Here is a 17033-nt window from a genome sequence, read left to right on the forward strand (position 1 = left end):
ATGAAGTTTTGTTTGGAAAACAACCAGTGTACGATGATTTGAGAGTGTTCGGTTCTTTGTGTTATGCACATAAGCAGATTCGGGACAAAGACAAGTTTGTTCCTCGTAGTAGAAAGTGTGTGTTTGTGGGTTACCTGTACGGGAAGAAAGGTTGGAAGTTATATGATTTGGACACTAATGAATTTTTTGTCTCTCGTGATGTTATATTAAAGGAGGGTGAATTTCCTTTTTCTGTTACGACAGAACCAGAGTCTCCTCGTGGTGCTCCAATTCACCCTTGTGACACTGATTGGGTTATTGATAAATTGGATCCTATTGAAAACAGGGGGAGTGGTAGTACGTCCGACGACAGGGGGAGTACCCCATGTAGTGGTTTGGTTGTTGATCTTGTTGAACCAGAAGTCCAAGATGTTAGTCCCGCTGAGCTTGATGAGGCAATTATCGCAGTCGGACCTACTCTACCAGCTAGTTCGTCACTGGTTGTTGACGAGACTAGTAGTCGTGATAGTACTAGTGTTGTGTCACAGCCCGACCTTGAAATGGGACAGGGCAAACGTCAAAAAATACCGTCTGTTCGTTTGCAAGATTATGTGTTGTACAATGCAGTGGCATCTAACTCCGCTCATCACGTTCTTCCCGCTCCCTCCATCAACGATTCTCGCGACACGGTCCAAGGTAATTCACTCTATCCTCTCACTGATTTTATCACTGATGCACGGTTTTCTTCTACGCATAAGGCGTTTCTTGCAGCCGTGAGTGCGGAAAAAGAACCAAGAAGTTTTAAAGAAGCTATCAAAGATAAGCGTTGGTCGGGTGCTATGGGTAACGAGGTTGGAGCTCTTGAAGAAACAAACACATTTAGTGTCGCTGAGTTGCCTCCAGGGAAGGTTGCTCTCAACACGATGTGGGTTTATAAAATTAAGTATCACTCCAACGGGAGTATCGAACGTTATAAGGCAAGACTTGTGGTCTTGGGAAATCGACAAGTAGCTGGAAGGGATTTTGCTGAAACTTTCGCACTGGTTGTCAAAATGACAACGGTCCGCGCCCTGTTACGTATCGTTGCTGCGAACAATTGGTAAGTGCATCAAATGGATGTGCACAACGCTTTCTTGCATGGTGATCTTCGTGAAGAAGTGTATATCAAGCTTCCACAAGGTTTTACACACTCAGCTCCGAATAAAGTGATTCGACTTCACAAATTTCTTTACGGTTTACGACAAGCACCGCGATGTTGGTATGAGAAAATATCTACGGCTCTCGTGAAGGCTGGTTTTGTTCAGTCCTACTCTGATTACTCTTTGTTTAGTTACACTCGTGGAAGTGTAGAGATTCGGGTTTTGGTGTACGTTGACGATCTCGTTGTTTGTGGAAACGATGGTGATGCTATTCGCAACTTTAAGATATATCTTGGAGAGTGTTTTCGTATGAAGGATTTGGGAAAACTCAAATATTTTCTCGGTATTGAGATTGCTCGTAATGAAGAAGGTTTTATGTTGACACAAAGAAAGTATGCCTTGGATATTGTTAGTGAAACAGGGTTGTTGGGTTCACGGCCTGCTGCTACACCAATAGAACAAAACCATCACTTAGCTTCGGATTCAAGTCCTTACATTCCGGAGCCTGCCTCGTATCGACGACTCGTTGGTCGTCTCATTTATCTGGCCAACACTCGACCTGATCTTTCTTATTCTGTTCATATCTTGTCTCAATTCATGCAGAAACCACGGGAGAGGCATATGGATGCTGCATTACGTGTTTTCTCTTACCTTAAGGGAACAGCTGGCCAGGGAATTCTACTTAGTTCTCGTCCCGACTTGGAACTCTTAGTTTATTGTGATGCCGATTGGGGAACGTGTCCGTTGTCTCGTCGCTCTTTAACCGCTTACGTTACCTTGTTTGGTGGGTCACCTACTTCTTGGAAGACCAAGAAACAGAAGGTGGTGTCACAGTCGTCTTGTGAAGCTGAGTATCGCGCAATGTCTATTGCCACACGTGAGATAATGTGGTTACGACAACTTTTTACAGATTTGGGTTTCCCACCAACCGGTATGTCTTGTCTCTTCTGTGATAGTAAGTCTGCTCTCTATATTGCTGCAAATCCGGTGTTTCATGAACGCACGAAATATATCGAAATTGATTGTCATCGGGTACGTGATGCCATCAAAAGTGAAGTTCTTACAACTGCTCATATCGGTACCAAAGAACAATTGGCTGATCTTTTGACTAAGGTTTTGGGGAAGGTTCAGTTCAGTGTTTTATTGTCCAAGTTAGACGTTTGTGATCTGCACGCTCCATCTTGAGGGGGAGTATTGGGCTGAGCTTTGTATAGTGGGCCTCAATATTGTATAAACCGTCTTGTGTATTACTTGTTCGGCACTCTACGTTTAGGGTTCCTTGTGTCATCGAGTCTTGTATATAAAGTCCGTGAGGCAGACATTAATAACACACAACACAATATTCATTCAATATTTACACACTCCAATAATTTATTTGGAAATTATTAGCTACGATTCATCTGTAACTCGCAAACAGTACAAAAATCTCCATCTACCGCACAAAAAATGACATCTTTCTTGGTTGTAGTTAACACTCATGATTGCTTTATATCTGATATCAAATATCATGTAGCCAGAACAGAAAAGTCGTCGTCATCTCCTCATGTAATTTCTCTGAAGGGTTGTCTTCCATTAGTAGAAGAAATATGAAAATCTGAAATAAATAATGACCGAGATAACTAATATGTAGTGTATATAATCGATGCAACTTCCACTCTCACTATTGTTATCCCAATTCGGTGTCGGAACAAATTGCTTTTTCACAATGGGTTTTATGATTCACCATTGGTTGGAAGACCAGAAGAATAACAATTAATATTCCAGAAACAAATGTCGCTGAGAGAAAGCCGTTGACGACGACTGCTTCGTGATGAGACGCCCATCCCACTCTTGTTTTAAACTATATGATGTGTCGACCACGGAAAATAGAGAATCATCTTTCTGATTTTTTGTTCTAAACATCGATTTTTTTGTTCAAATATTTTAAAAGCATCATATGTTTGACACAAAATGTGCATCACGAATAATTATAAATTTAATAAATATGTTACTAATTATTATTAACGTATTTATAAATTAGTTATATATAAGACGTATTATTTTGATGATTTTGTTTTTAATTATAATTTTTGTAAATAGGAAAAAAAATCGATGTTTAGAACAAAAATCATAATTAATTAGATTTAGTATCAAAAAAATCATACAAGCTATGCCCTAAGAACGAAAAAAGAGAGGCATAGCTTGTGTGGAAGCAGCGACAGAAAAGTTTAAAGAACGGTAGATTTGCAGATGTTGCCGGAAAGACTAGTGATCTCCATCTCTTTCTATTTTCCTATATAGGTGAATCCTTAGATTATAGAAGAAACCTATCCATCTCCATTTTCCTTTATATTTGGTATTGCTGAAATCAGACGCTGCGACACCTCAATGTAAGGCCATACATATGTCATTTATGTTTTTTGGGAAGAGATTTTGGTAATTTTTTTTTTACTTTTATCATCTAGTTCGTTCGTTATGTCTTCACTGGAATTTTTGTAGATCAAACTTTTATTTTTTAATTACATACTGGAGTAAGATTTTTAAAACCCAACAAATTAACAACATGGGAGTCAATAATTAAGTATTCTAAAAATAGTAAAAGATACGAGAGATCATGATGGAAATATGTGATACTTTTGAGTTTTGACAATAGAGCTTTTTTTTTTTTTCCTGGAACTCTACGAAGATATCATTGGAGAGAAATAAACTCCAATAGCATCAAAAGAACCACCATCCCTTCCATGGAACCCGATGATAACATTATCTTTACTCTCCAACACAAATTTGGTACCAATGACCAATCCAAATGTCTGAGAGATTCTCCCTTTTGATGTTTTGAAAGTCAATGACGTAAGGACTAAGTAGTTACCCTCGTGGATGTGGTCGTATGTACCCTCCACAGATGTCATATACTCATTCGGAAAGTCCACAACAAACTGCAATGAATATATAAATTTTTAAGGACCAACCTTAAAAAAACAAGGTAGGCCTAGAATAGTATAATTCAATTCATATACCATTTTCAAAAACAGTACTCATGATTGATTAATTTTAAAATAGAAACTACAATGTTTATAAAAACATTGTACATCTTCTTGTATATAGACGAATAATGTATAGGGATATACCGATATAGAGATACTTACCTCTTGTGTCTCTCCATTCTTCATCCCATGATAACGTGTTACTACTTGGCCATCTTGGTCATAGTCGATGTTCATACTCCTTATATGAGTTTCAGTAAAAGTAACATACACCTTTCTTACACCGTCGTAATTAGAACCATCATCCCAATATTCGCCTCCTGTTATGCCACCTTGGAGTTCCGATTTGGTAGGAGGAGTCTTTAAATATGCTCCAATAGAGCGTAGGTTATGCAACGCAGATCCATGGAAGCCAATGCTGATTTTTCCTTCGACTCCTAGTGAAAACTTAGTACCCTTTTGATATCCAATAAAATCTGAAGTCTTGAGGTTTGTTTTGAATTGTAGAGCTTGCATCACACCGGTCTTTTCATTGTAGTAACCCTCAACAGATACAATTTGTTCATACTTGAGATGGTCAATCTCCAACTGGAAACAAAAGAAAAATTGCAAAACTTGACAAAAGATTTAATTACGCATATATATGACATAATTATTATGGTTTCTAGAAAAACCTTTAATAACGATGCAGTTTTGATCGCAAAATAAGTATAATTTTATGCTAGATATTATTGTTGGTTTTTGAAAGTGTAGTTGCAATATTTTTTTCCTTCGTAGCTTTAATATACCAACATGCATGAAAATATGAATTGAAACATACCGTCTGTGTGAAACCATCGGCTGAACCACCATGGACTGATCCATTAATAGATTGTCCATCCTTGACATAGTCGACTTTGATGTACTGAATCCCTTCATGATCACCTCGTATATAGACTTTTGCTACATTATCATGGTTGGCTCCATCATCCCACAACTTCCCTCCTTTCCCACCTATTGCTTCTACCTTTTGGGCCATTGCGAACCCATTTGAATCTTTAACATATAATTGAATTAGTCTATTTATTATGTTTTATCATCTCGTAGTCATTATTACTTTATATATGCTGGGACTATATATGAATAACTGAAATTAAAGTACGTAGTTATTTAAAATCAAATCAGCAACTGTGTTCAGAAAGGAAGGAAGCACTCGTCGCGGTCTCGTTTTAAGTTCTTTGGAAATCAAGTCGATCACAATTCACAGAAATTTACTTGGAGCTTTATAGGCTGATCTTTTTCACCTAAAAACATTAATGTTCTACTGTAACATTCATACGTACGGATGGATAGAAGAAGACGTAGAGATCTTATTAATTACCTATAATGACAGATGAGAGAAAGAGAAAAAGATAGATGATGACCATGATCGAAATGTATGCTATTAGTGATTGCTGAATCCATAAGTTGGGGATGTAGAGGCTTATTTATACATTTTTCACATTAATTTGTATATTAGCGTGTAAATATGAAACTCTGACAAGTGGCCCATGAGGCATTATAGAAATAATGTTCCTAAATTATCAAGTTTTCATCGTTTTCAAGGTATGTACAGTCTGTTTAAAAACACCTTCAATGGTTTTGACTTTTGATCAGTGTAAACTGAAATCTAACCTAAAACCATCGTAACTCAAAAACGTTATGTGACTCTGAAGTATTACTTTGATTTAGTTATTGAACTTTATCATTGACCAGTATTATATTAAATGAATTTTAATATGTTGACATCGTTAAATATACTATTTAGAATTTCAAGAACTAGAAAGTTAGATCATCATTCCGTTATCACATGAAGTTTGATTGTATTAGAGTGTTGCTCTAGTTTGTTGCTGCTGAGCTGGATTAGTTAGATGACCTAGCATGAGTTTGCAAATTGGAGAATTGTTATTTATACTATCTCTCACAAATCTTGATATCTGGATCAAGATCTATTTGGTCCGTGCCTAACGTCTCATGCATTCCGTACCTCTTCAGAGTTGACTTACATATTTATTATTTGTCCAAATTAAGTAATTAATTAATTAACTGTTGACTTAAACATATATGTACAGTATATACATAAAATCTTGATTATTACTGTATTATTATTATTTAGAATCTCGATTCTTTGTATCGAATGAACAATTAATATAAAGACGGAGAAAATTATGTAAATAGCAATATAAAAATGACAAAATGGTGTGGTTCAGGGATGGAGATTATAAATCATATTCTCTTTGAGTGTCTCCATTCGCGGATGATATGAGATTTGTCTCCGGTTTTGTTGATGCCGGATGGCAGGGCAGGCCCTATGCTAAAAGTGGCCTAAAGCATTTTCAAAACTTAAAGAGAAAAAAAACAAAAAACTCATGAAGTGACAAAATAAGACTCGAACCGAAGACATTAAACATAACAAAGGACTACTGAACAATCATACCAAACAGATTATTTTGTATTTGTGGCCTTTCAGTTATCTATATCTACTGTGGCCTAAAGCAAGTGCTTTGCTTGCCTTATGGATGGGCTGAGACTGCCGGATGGCTTCCCGCTCAGTATACTCGAATCTAGACTTTATTTTTGCGGACATCATCCCAATCCGGGATTTCGGATATAGGATTCCGCCTACCTTGAATTTTATGGTCAATTTGGAAGGATAGGAACAAAAAAGTTTTTCAGGGAATAGAGACAGAGCCAATTGATATTATAAATCAGGCAGCAAATGATAAATTACTGTGTGAGGAGGCCAAATCCTTCTCTGTGAGATGCTTGGATTCTTCGCCAACTTTGGAAGTACGAGATCCTTCTCCTCGATGTTAGGTAGATGGTTCCTGGAAAGGTTCAGTTCCTTTTGTGGGTCTGGGGTCATGGTATTGTAATAGTGAAGATACGACGCTTCTCCTGGGAGCACGGAGTCTTAGACGCAGCCCTACACCACTACATTCGGAGTTACAAGCCTTGATTTGGGCTATGGAGTCCATTCTGGCGGCTGGCGTTGATTGTCAAACTTTTGAGTCGGATTATGCAGAGTTAGTCGCAATGGTGCAGTCCCCTGACGATTGGCCCGCCTTCTCGAATTTGTTGGACGATTTTAATTCCCTCAGATTATCCATTCCCTCCTTCACTCTTATCCAGATTCCACGGGCGTAAAATGTGAGGACAGATTATCTTGTTCGTTCTTCAAGATCTTTAGTTTCTGAATCTTTTTTTGTAAACTTTTATCCTCCGGTTTGGGCAACCAACCTTGGAGTCCTCTTTTAATTTAATGTTTGGTTGAAAAACAAAAATGACAAAAAAACTTTAAATATTTGGAACAATTATTAGAGTCAATTATTACGCAAGACGGATTAATTTTTGATAAAGCGTATATCTGAATCGATTCCTAAACTAATGACAACTAAACCTACTTGTATTTAATCTAGTTCAATATCAGATCTGGTATATAAATAAGAAAGGACCATATGGATGTAATTTGGTCACTACGTCTTCAAAAACAATCCAAAATTTGGCAATAGGAAAAAGTCACTTCTCTTAGCTTATAAGTGTTGATGTCTTAAGCCTAAATGCTTGGGGAATGATCATGATTCATGAACTCTGCCCAACTCAGTTGATCACATACAATTTTATAACAATTCAGTCAGTTCTCATCCCAAAACCGCCAAACCTACTTGTATTTATTTTGATATACATATCCCATCACAGATTTCGTATGTGAATGTGAATACGAAAGGATCATGAGTTTGACTTTGCACTATAGATGATTAATTAGTTACTCACTTTTCCCGTTTTCTTCATGTGTTCAGTATTATTTATAAGATTTGAGGTTTCTTAGCTCAAGATTGATTCATAAGTACGAAAGATATACTAGGAACCTACTTGTATTTAACTAATCCCATCACATATCTGGTAAATGAACACTACGAAGATTTATGAATTTTACTTTGGACAATAGATAATTGGTTACTCAATTTCCCCGCCTTCTTCGTGTGTTGAGTTATAAGATGGAAGCTTGTAACTCAAGATTGATATTTAACTTTTCGTTTTGTTTGGTAAAAGATTCTTTTTAGGGAGCTCGGCGGGCCAACAAGCAAATGACACAATTTCTCTACTCTACTCTTTTTTTTTTTTTTGAACGAACACAATTTCTCTACTCAAGAACCAATATGCTTAAGTTTACTCAAGAAAAATAACTTTGACTTGCTATCCAAGCCAGGGGAACTCTCTTGTAATCTTTGAGCTCATCTTGATCAGTTAAGAAATCTCTTTTCTTCGATCTCTGGTCTTTAAATTATTTTCTTAAATAAGTTGTATGAGTTTGCTCGCACACTAGATATTATATTTAAAATATTATTCTCTCTGTTTCATGTTAAGTATCATTTTAAACTGAAAATTTTGTTTCAAAATAAGTGTCATTTTGTATTTTCAATGTAGATGTTTGGAAAATTTTTCAATTTTATCCCTACTAATTTAGTATATTGACCAATAAAAAAATTGTATAATATATTAATAAGAGGTAAACTAAAAAATTTAATGATTTTCTTAATATGCGTGAGAAATCATAAAATGACACTTAATATGAAACAGAGGAAGTATGTTGTTGTAAAAAAGTTTCGTTCTTTCTAGCTTTCTCGTAAATTAAAGTTGACGAAATAGATGTAATAATATAGAATTTGTAAAGTCACATTATTTAGCAAAAATAAGAATATATGGTTGACAAAAAAAAAGAAGGCTATTAATAACTACCAACCACTAAAATAAGAATAAAACAATTTTTTATAATAATGAATCTTAATTTACTTTTGCCTTGTTAAATTATACTCCCTCTGTTCTTAACTGATCCCATTTTTAGTGTTTTCACACACAATAAAACTTGATTATGTATGTCTTTTTTTTTGTAATTTCAATTTTCTATAATTTTAAACCAATAGTTATTTTTTTTTGAAATTTACAATTCAACATTAATAACTATTAAAAATACATTGTTAATTAAAAAAAATATCTTTTTGAAACAAACTTTTTCTTAGAAATAGGATTAATAAGGAATGGAGGGAGTATAAGTCTGCTAATTTTTAACATTTGGAAGTGTTATCAATGGTTTCAATTATTGAGTTTGAACTTGAAAAATAAACATATAAATGCACAAAACAGACGACAACCTTAGCCATAAAGAAAAAGAAGGAGATATGCACATTTTGTTTTACATATAAGTAAAAATACAATGTGAAATACTGAAATAGGGCATAATTTAGCTCTTGTTTTATTACATTAGATTTGCAAACTCAAAGACAATATGTGATTTATAAAGAAGGTCGGAAACAAGTACAGTAAAAGTAAAACATTAAAAGATACAATGGAGGATAAGCCTTTTACAGTTGTTTTTCTCGAACCTTGGTCGTATGCAAATCCCCTAGTACCACATCTTTTAATCTAAGCTATTGGCTATTTGGATGGTTGATTATAGATCCTAGATATGTAAATGAATGGAAGGTTATCGGCATTATGATCTCCTCCCTACGGAGTGGAGATTACCGAAACCTCTTCATCCTTGTTCCCACATGTGTCCTTCAAATATCGAACCTGCTCAAGTGCTTATCAGCAACACCAAGGAAAGTTCTCATGGTAAGAGGCTGGCAATTCCCGGCATTATGATCCCGTCTCCTTGGAGCGGTGATTACCGGAGATTCTCCAACTCTCGAGGCTTGCTCCTATCCTCTGTCCCATTATCCTTATTGTGCTTTGTCCCGGCAAACCATGAGGTATATGACAGCTTATCAACGTCACATGAATCAGGTCTGATCGTGACTATTTCAAATCTCCCCGAATTGCTCGCGGAAGTGTCTATGACACACCATGAGATCGCTTGTGGCTTGTTGCTCGTTTGCTTCAGTCTCCGACCCTCTATGGCCTATCAAACCTTTACCATTGTATGCCCTTTAAAGTTTATTGTAACCCTTTCAATGCTTATTGTAACCTTTGCTATGTTTGAAGCTCTTGTTAACTCTGCCTTTGAGGCTTTATTAGAATGAAAAAGCAAGGCTTGTTTGACAAAAAAAAGATTTGCAAACTCAAAGACAATATGTGATTTATAAAGAAGGTCGGAAACAAGTACAGTAAAAGTAAAACATTAAAAGATACAATGGATGATAAGCCTTTTACAGTTTTTAAGTGAACCGTATACGTTCTGATAACCTTTTGCAGTTTCGAATGACGAAGGAATCATATTGGAGAGAAATAAACACCGATAGCATCGAAAGCACCACCATCTCTCCCATGAAATCCGACAATAGCATTACCTTGACTCTCCAACACAAATTTGGTACCCGACACAACCCCATATGTGGGAGAGACTCTCCTTTTCGATGTTTTGAAACTTAACGACGTAATGACCAAAACATAATGATCCGGGAATAGGATATAGTTGTGCGTACCCTCCACTGATGTCAAATATTCATTTGGATAGTCTATCACAAACTGCAGTAAAGAAAACTAATGTTAGTATACACTGAGAAAATAATAGAAATAATCCAAATCTAATATTTAATGTATATATAAAGACTTCTTGACTCATTTGGCTACTAATTTTGTTAATAAGTTTTGGCGTATCTAAAATTAGCAATTCAAGTATGCGAATGGACAATGAATATTAAGTTTAAGAGTTAATAAGATTTTAGGACCTCCTGTGTCTCTCCCTCCTTGTTCCCATGGTGACTTGTCACAACCTGTCCGTCTTTTTCATAGTCGGTGTCGATACTCCTTATAACAGTGCTAATAAAAGTAACAGACACCTTTCTTACACCGTCATAATTAGGACCATCATCCCAATATTCGCCTCCCCAACCACCTATGAGTTCTGACTTAGTAAGAGGAACTTTTGTGAAATATGCTCCGATGGAATTTAGGGCTTTCCCCGCGGATCCATGGAAACCAGTGATCATCTTGCCGCTTACCCCACCAAGTGAAAATTTTGTATTACCCTTTGGATATCCAATCACTTCAGATGTTTTCTTGTTGGTTTTTGATAGACAAATAATATATTTTGTTAACATCAAGAACCAGATCCCGTTCCTTCTTGATGAAAACGAGCACAATTATGATGCTTGGCGTGAGCTCCTTCTCATGCACTGTATGGCCTATGAAGTTTCCGGCCATATCGACGGCACATCCCAACCAGCCAACGCAAACGATGACGCCTGGATGAAACGAGATAATGTTGTCAAGCTTTGGCTTTATGGCACAATGACTCCGCAGCTGTTTCAACATTCCTTCCAAGCTGGCGGCACCGCCCGTGACCTATGGTTACGAGTTGAAAATCAGTTTCTCAACAACAAGGAGGCACGCGCAATTCAACTTGATAACGAATTGCGCACATTGGAGATCGGTGATCTAGGGGTCGCTGCCTATTGCCGGAAGATGAAATCAACAGCTGCTCTCCTTTCCAATGTCGGCTCTCCGATCACAGATCGCACTCTCGTTATGTACATCATCAATGGACTTAACGAGAAATTCGATAACATAATCAATGTTCTTAAACACAAGGATCCATTCCCATCGTTTGATACTGCCAAAACGATGCTTGAATGGGAGGAGAAGCGGCTTAAGAAGTCGCCCCGTGCCACAGCCTCCAATGTCGAATCGTCTTCGTCTTCTACCGCTCTCACTGCTACCTCGACGCAGCAGAATCGAAATGGCTCGAACAGAGGACGCAACAACGGCAATCAGAGCGGAAATCGTCGTGGCGGTCGTGGATTCAACAGGGGCCGCGGCAATTCCTCACACCGAAGTTCCTGGGGTGCGTCATCCTATTGGCCACCACCACCGCCTCCTTACTGGATGCACCCATACCAAGGTTGGCCGCAGGCCTCACCAACACCACCGGCCCCTCCTCGGCAGGCTAATTTGGTTGAGTTCAACCCGCTGCAAGCATATACCTCAGACTCGGTTACAGCTCAACCAGGCTCCGACTGGTACATGGATTCGGGGGCATCATCCCATCTAGCCACTTCTGCAGGTATGCTTCAATCTAATCTTAAACATAGCACCACCGAGTCTGTCATTGTAGGAAACGGTTCTTCCATTCCTGTCACAACCATAGGTTCCACTTCTGTTCGATCAAACACCAAACCTCTGTTGCTTAACAATGTTCTCGTAACTCCGGATATTGTTAAAAATCTCATATCTGTTCGCAAATTCACTAAAGATAATTGGTGCTCAGTTGATTTTGACCCCTTTGGTTTTACTGTGAAGGACCTTCAAACACGGAAAGCCCTGCTCCGATGTGATAGCTCCGGAGACTTGTACTCTCTTCCGTCTTCGTTTAATAAAGTGCCGCCCATCTCTTCTGCTTTGTTGGCTTCTACGCCTGATCTTTGGCACAAAAGATTAGGGCACTCCAATGCTTTTTCTCTTAATTCCATTTTTCGTTCAAATCCGGGTTTATGTAATAAGGGAAGCCTTTCATCTTGTGAACCATGCTTTCTTGGGAAATCAATAAAATTGCCTTTTGTTCCTTCGCTATCAACGGTTTCAAAACCATTTGAGATTATACATTCAGACTTGTGGACATCGCCTGTTCTAAGCTTAAGTGGGATTCGATACTACGTTCTTTTTCTTGATCAATTTACTCACTACTTATGGGTTTATCCTCTTCGCCGTAAGAGTGAAGTTCTATCCAAGTTCCTTCACTTTTCTGCTTATGTTGAAACTCACTTTTCAGAGAAGATCAAAAATGTGCAATGTGATAATGGTGGAGAGTACAACAACAGTGAGTTCCACAAATATTGTGCTTCAAAAGGCATTTCTTTCCGATTTTCTTGTCCTCATACATCACAGCAGAACGGTCGATCCGAGAGAATGATTCGAACCATCAACAATGCGGTTCGAACACTCTTGTTTCAGGCTCGCCTCCCACAATCGTTTTGGGTTGAGGCTCTTCATGCTGCTGTACATGTCCTAAACCTCACTCCATCAAAAGCTGTTCGAAATCAAATTCCACATACTCTTCTCTTTCGCCAGAAACCTCCCTATGAACACTTACGTGTCTTCGGGTGTTTGTGCTATCCGAACCTCAACCACTCAAACCTACCGAAGCTTTCTCCTAGAACAACCCCGTGCCTCTTCCTTGGGTATCCTTCTCAACATCGTGGCTACCGTTGCTTGGACTTAAAAACCAACAAAATCATCATCTCTCGCCATGTGTTTTTCGATGAGGAAAAGTTTCCCGGCGCCGTCTCATCTCTACCCACAAACACTTATCACTTCCTGGAAGTCACCGATGATCCATCTCCTCTGTTCCAAACGATCCTTCAAGCTCCGTTTCGACACACTTCTCCTCCACATATTCCTTCTAGAGCCCAAGCCCATAGGCCCGATCCAATGTTTAAAGCCCCATCTACTATACAAACTCGATCCAGATCAGGTATCTCTAAGCCTAAACAAATCTTTTCCCTTCTTGCCAAGACAAAATCGCCAATCCCTAAAAGCCATCTCCATGCTCTATCCGATCCTAACTGGAATCCCGCAATGACGGATGAACATGGTGCTATGATTAAGACTAAGACTTGGAGCTTAGTACCTAGGCCTCCTAATGTTAATATCGTCCGGTCCATGTGGCTCTTTAAACATAAATATGATGCTAATGGTGTTTTGTCTAGACATAAAGCACGGTTGGTGGCTAATGGAAATCACAGGAAGAAGGGGTAGATTTTACAGAGACGTTCAGCCCAGTTGTTAAACCGGCAACAATACGCACTGTTCTTAACGTCGGAGTCGCTTTGAACTGGCCAATTCATCAACTTGATGTCAAAAACGCTTTTCTCCAAGGCGATCTTGACGAAACGGTGTATATGCATCAACCGCCAGGCTTCGTGGATAAGATGCATCCGGGTTATGTTTGCAAGCTCAATAAAGCGATTTACGGCCTAAAGCAAGCCCCGAGGGCTTGGAACACGAAGTTCTCTTCATTTCTGAAACTGATGGGCTTTACGCAAAGTCGAGCCGACTCATCTCTTTTTATTTTCAGGAAAAACAGAGACTTCGCATACCTTCTCCTCTACGTCGACGATATCCTGCTTACAGCGTCTTCCCAAGGTTTAATCCAACGGATCATCGCCAAGATGAAAACTGCCTTTCCGATGACAGATATGGGGAAACTTCATCATTTCTTGGGGATCAAGGCAGATTTCAATACCAAGGGACTCTTCTTGTCGCAGACTCTATATGCCGAGGATATCATTACACGAGCAGGGATGACAGATTGTAAGCCTCTCTCCACCCCTGTGGATCTGAAGTCTAAACTATCGATCGACGAAGGAGAACTTCTTGAAAATCCAACGGTTTACAGACAATTGGCGGGCGCACTGCAATATCTGACGCTGACTCGACCCGATATATCATACGCTGTTCATCAGGTCTGTCTATATATGCACAAACCACGAGTCCCTCATCTCCAGGGACTGAAACGCATCATTCGCTACATCAAAGGCACGTTGACACATGGCATTCAGATGGTCCGAGGACAACTTGATACACTCACGGCTTATTCTGATGCCGATTGGGCGGGATGCCCCGACACTCGCAGATCGACTTCCGGATACTGTGTTTTTCTTGGTCCCAACTTGGTATCCTGGTCCGCTAAAAGACAACCGACACCCTCACGATCAAGCTCCGAGGCAGAATATAAGGGTGTCGCAAACACAGTGGCTGAACTCACGTGGATACGCAATTTGCTGCTTGAACTCCATCGCCCAATCAAGAGTGCTTCAGTGGTGTATTGCGACAACATTGGCTCAGTCTACCTCTCAACAAATCCAGTTAAGCATCAGCGGACCAAGCATATAGAACTTGATATTCATTTCGTTCGTGATAAAGTTGCCATAGGCGAAGTAAAGGTTTTGCACGTGCCTACTTCACTTCAATACGCAGAAATTTTTACCAAAGGCCTTCCCTCCTCGCTGCACTCTGAATTCCGTTCCAGCCTCACCGTCGTTCCGCCGCTGTGACTGAGGGAGGGTGATAGACAAATAATATATTTTGTTACATTATTTTAGGACTTCGTTAATATTGCTTGTAACGTTCCAAGATATGAGGAACCACTCCTATTTTTGTGTAACAACTCTGGCTATAAAGCCACGGATGATCTCTGTGAATAATCAAGGAAATCTTCCATCTTTCAGTTTTGATTTCAAGTGCTTGCATCACACCGGATTTGTCGTAGTAACCGTCCACGGATACAATATGTTCACTGTTTTGGTAATCAATCTCGAACTGCCAAGAAAAATGGTTTATATTTTGATAAGGATTTTCCAGACAACAAGCTAAATATGTGACATGGGGATCTAAAATATCAACAAAATTCACCTTTGATTTCACTGGCCATTGCAATTAAAATGATAGATTAAAAGTTTTGAGAGATTAAAAATTATATATAAAAATCTATATTTATTTTTAAAACATACCATATGTGTGAAACCATTACCCAAAACACCATGGATTGATCTATCTATAGATTGTCCACTTTTGACATAATCAAATTTGATGTATTGTATGCCTTCAAGACCACCTCGTATATAAACCTTTGCTACATTGTCATGGTCACCTCCATCATCCCACAGCTTCCCTCCCTTCCCACCAATTGCATCCAACTTTTGGGCCGTTGCAAATCCATTTGAATCTTCATATATAAAATTGAATAACCTTCGATCTTGTCACTAACTTATATTGAAAACATTATTTTCTAGCAAAGCGTCAAACGAAGTAAAAGTGGAATAATGAAAGTTGTAGCTATTATCTAACTTAACAGTTGGAGCTATATATACAATTTTTGTACATAATTTCGATAAGAATTAATATAGGCAAAACCCATGAAAGTGGCGTGTGTATATGCACTCTGTTCTCTTTAATATCACTAAAACATAAATGCTGTGATTTAAAACAGTGCATTAGGAAGCTTAGTTACCTAAAAAGGCTGAGGTGAGGAATATAAATATATAAATGATAACCATGATCGCTGTGCTATGGTTATTGATGAAGAAGCTGACGATTGGAATGCTTATTTATACAAGTTTTGGTTCTTTCACAGATGTATATTAGCTATACTATATATAACTAGCGGCCTCTAAGTCAATCTTATATAATATGAGAAGTTTTTTTTTTAACTTTTTCTGCCAGTGTATTTTTTTTACACTTGACGTTCTATATTTGTGACACATGTCTTTCTCACTAATTTAAAATTAATTTTTTAATCTACTTCATTTTAGTTTTATCTTATATTGCGTATAGTTTGCTTAAAAGTTTTTTTTTTAACATTGTTACAAAAATATGTTTCTACCAACTTTTAGTTTAAACATATAATATATTTCCTAATGAAAGCATATACCATATAACCTAAAAATAAAACTACTGATCAAACCAACTAAAACCAAAAATGTTTTTATACTTTAAAGTAAAAACTGAAACCAAATTAAGTTATGATAGACTAATTTAAAAATACAGAATATGTTCTAATATATTTTAAAAATTACATTGTATTCAATAATCACATATATTGTATTAAAGACAAACTCAGGTAAAATTATTGTATTTAATATTCTATAAGTTACTGGTTGACTATTTGTAAAAAGTATGTACTAAAAGAAAATAAAAATAACATAATGGTATCATAATATAATTGCTTAATCACCCCATGAAATAACAGAAAACAATAGTTTCCAAAATTAATTTAAAGGTAATTATACTATTTATTTTTAAATGATTAGCAAATAGAGATAATATATAGAATCTAAAAAAGTATTTAATTTGACACACACTTTTTCATGAATTTTATTCATAATTTAATGCGAGATATAGTCTAAGATATTTCAAAAAGTTTAATAACATGAGCCATATTTTAATATGCATTATTCCAAAGTTACATTAAAGGTAATTACGAGATTAGAGAGTA

The 17033-nt window shown here is 37.5% G+C and overlaps 3 protein-coding genes across 3 annotated transcripts; 1 reads left to right on the forward strand and 2 right to left on the reverse strand.

Annotated features, from left to right (window-relative positions):
* On the forward strand, positions 1092–2303 carry LOC109128742 (uncharacterized mitochondrial protein AtMg00810-like). Its single transcript, XM_019235613.1, has one exon. It carries the CDS (start codon positions 1092–1094, stop codon positions 2301–2303), a length of 1212 nt encoding a protein of 403 aa, XP_019091158.1.
* On the reverse strand, positions 3603–5499 carry LOC104742712 (jacalin-related lectin 8-like). The gene is made up of 4 exons (XM_010463745.1): positions 5442–5499; positions 4902–5116; positions 4244–4669; positions 3603–4033 (listed from the first exon to the last, which is right to left on the reverse strand). Exons 1-4 carry the CDS (start codon positions 5485–5487, stop codon positions 3776–3778), a joined length of 945 nt encoding a protein of 314 aa, XP_010462047.1. The 5' UTR covers positions 5488–5499; the 3' UTR covers positions 3603–3775.
* Positions 10313–16095, reverse strand: LOC109128597 (jacalin-related lectin 9-like). Its single transcript, XM_019235223.1, has 5 exons — positions 16050–16095; positions 15550–15764; positions 15273–15358; positions 10771–11113; positions 10313–10567 (listed from the first exon to the last, which is right to left on the reverse strand). The coding sequence occupies exons 1-5, from the start codon at positions 16093–16095 to the stop codon at positions 10313–10315; spliced, it is 945 nt and encodes a 314-aa protein (XP_019090768.1).

This window comes from Camelina sativa, chromosome 14, assembly GCF_000633955.1.
Source record: "Camelina sativa cultivar DH55 chromosome 14, Cs, whole genome shotgun sequence".
Taxonomy (NCBI): Eukaryota; Viridiplantae; Streptophyta; class Magnoliopsida; order Brassicales; family Brassicaceae; genus Camelina; species Camelina sativa.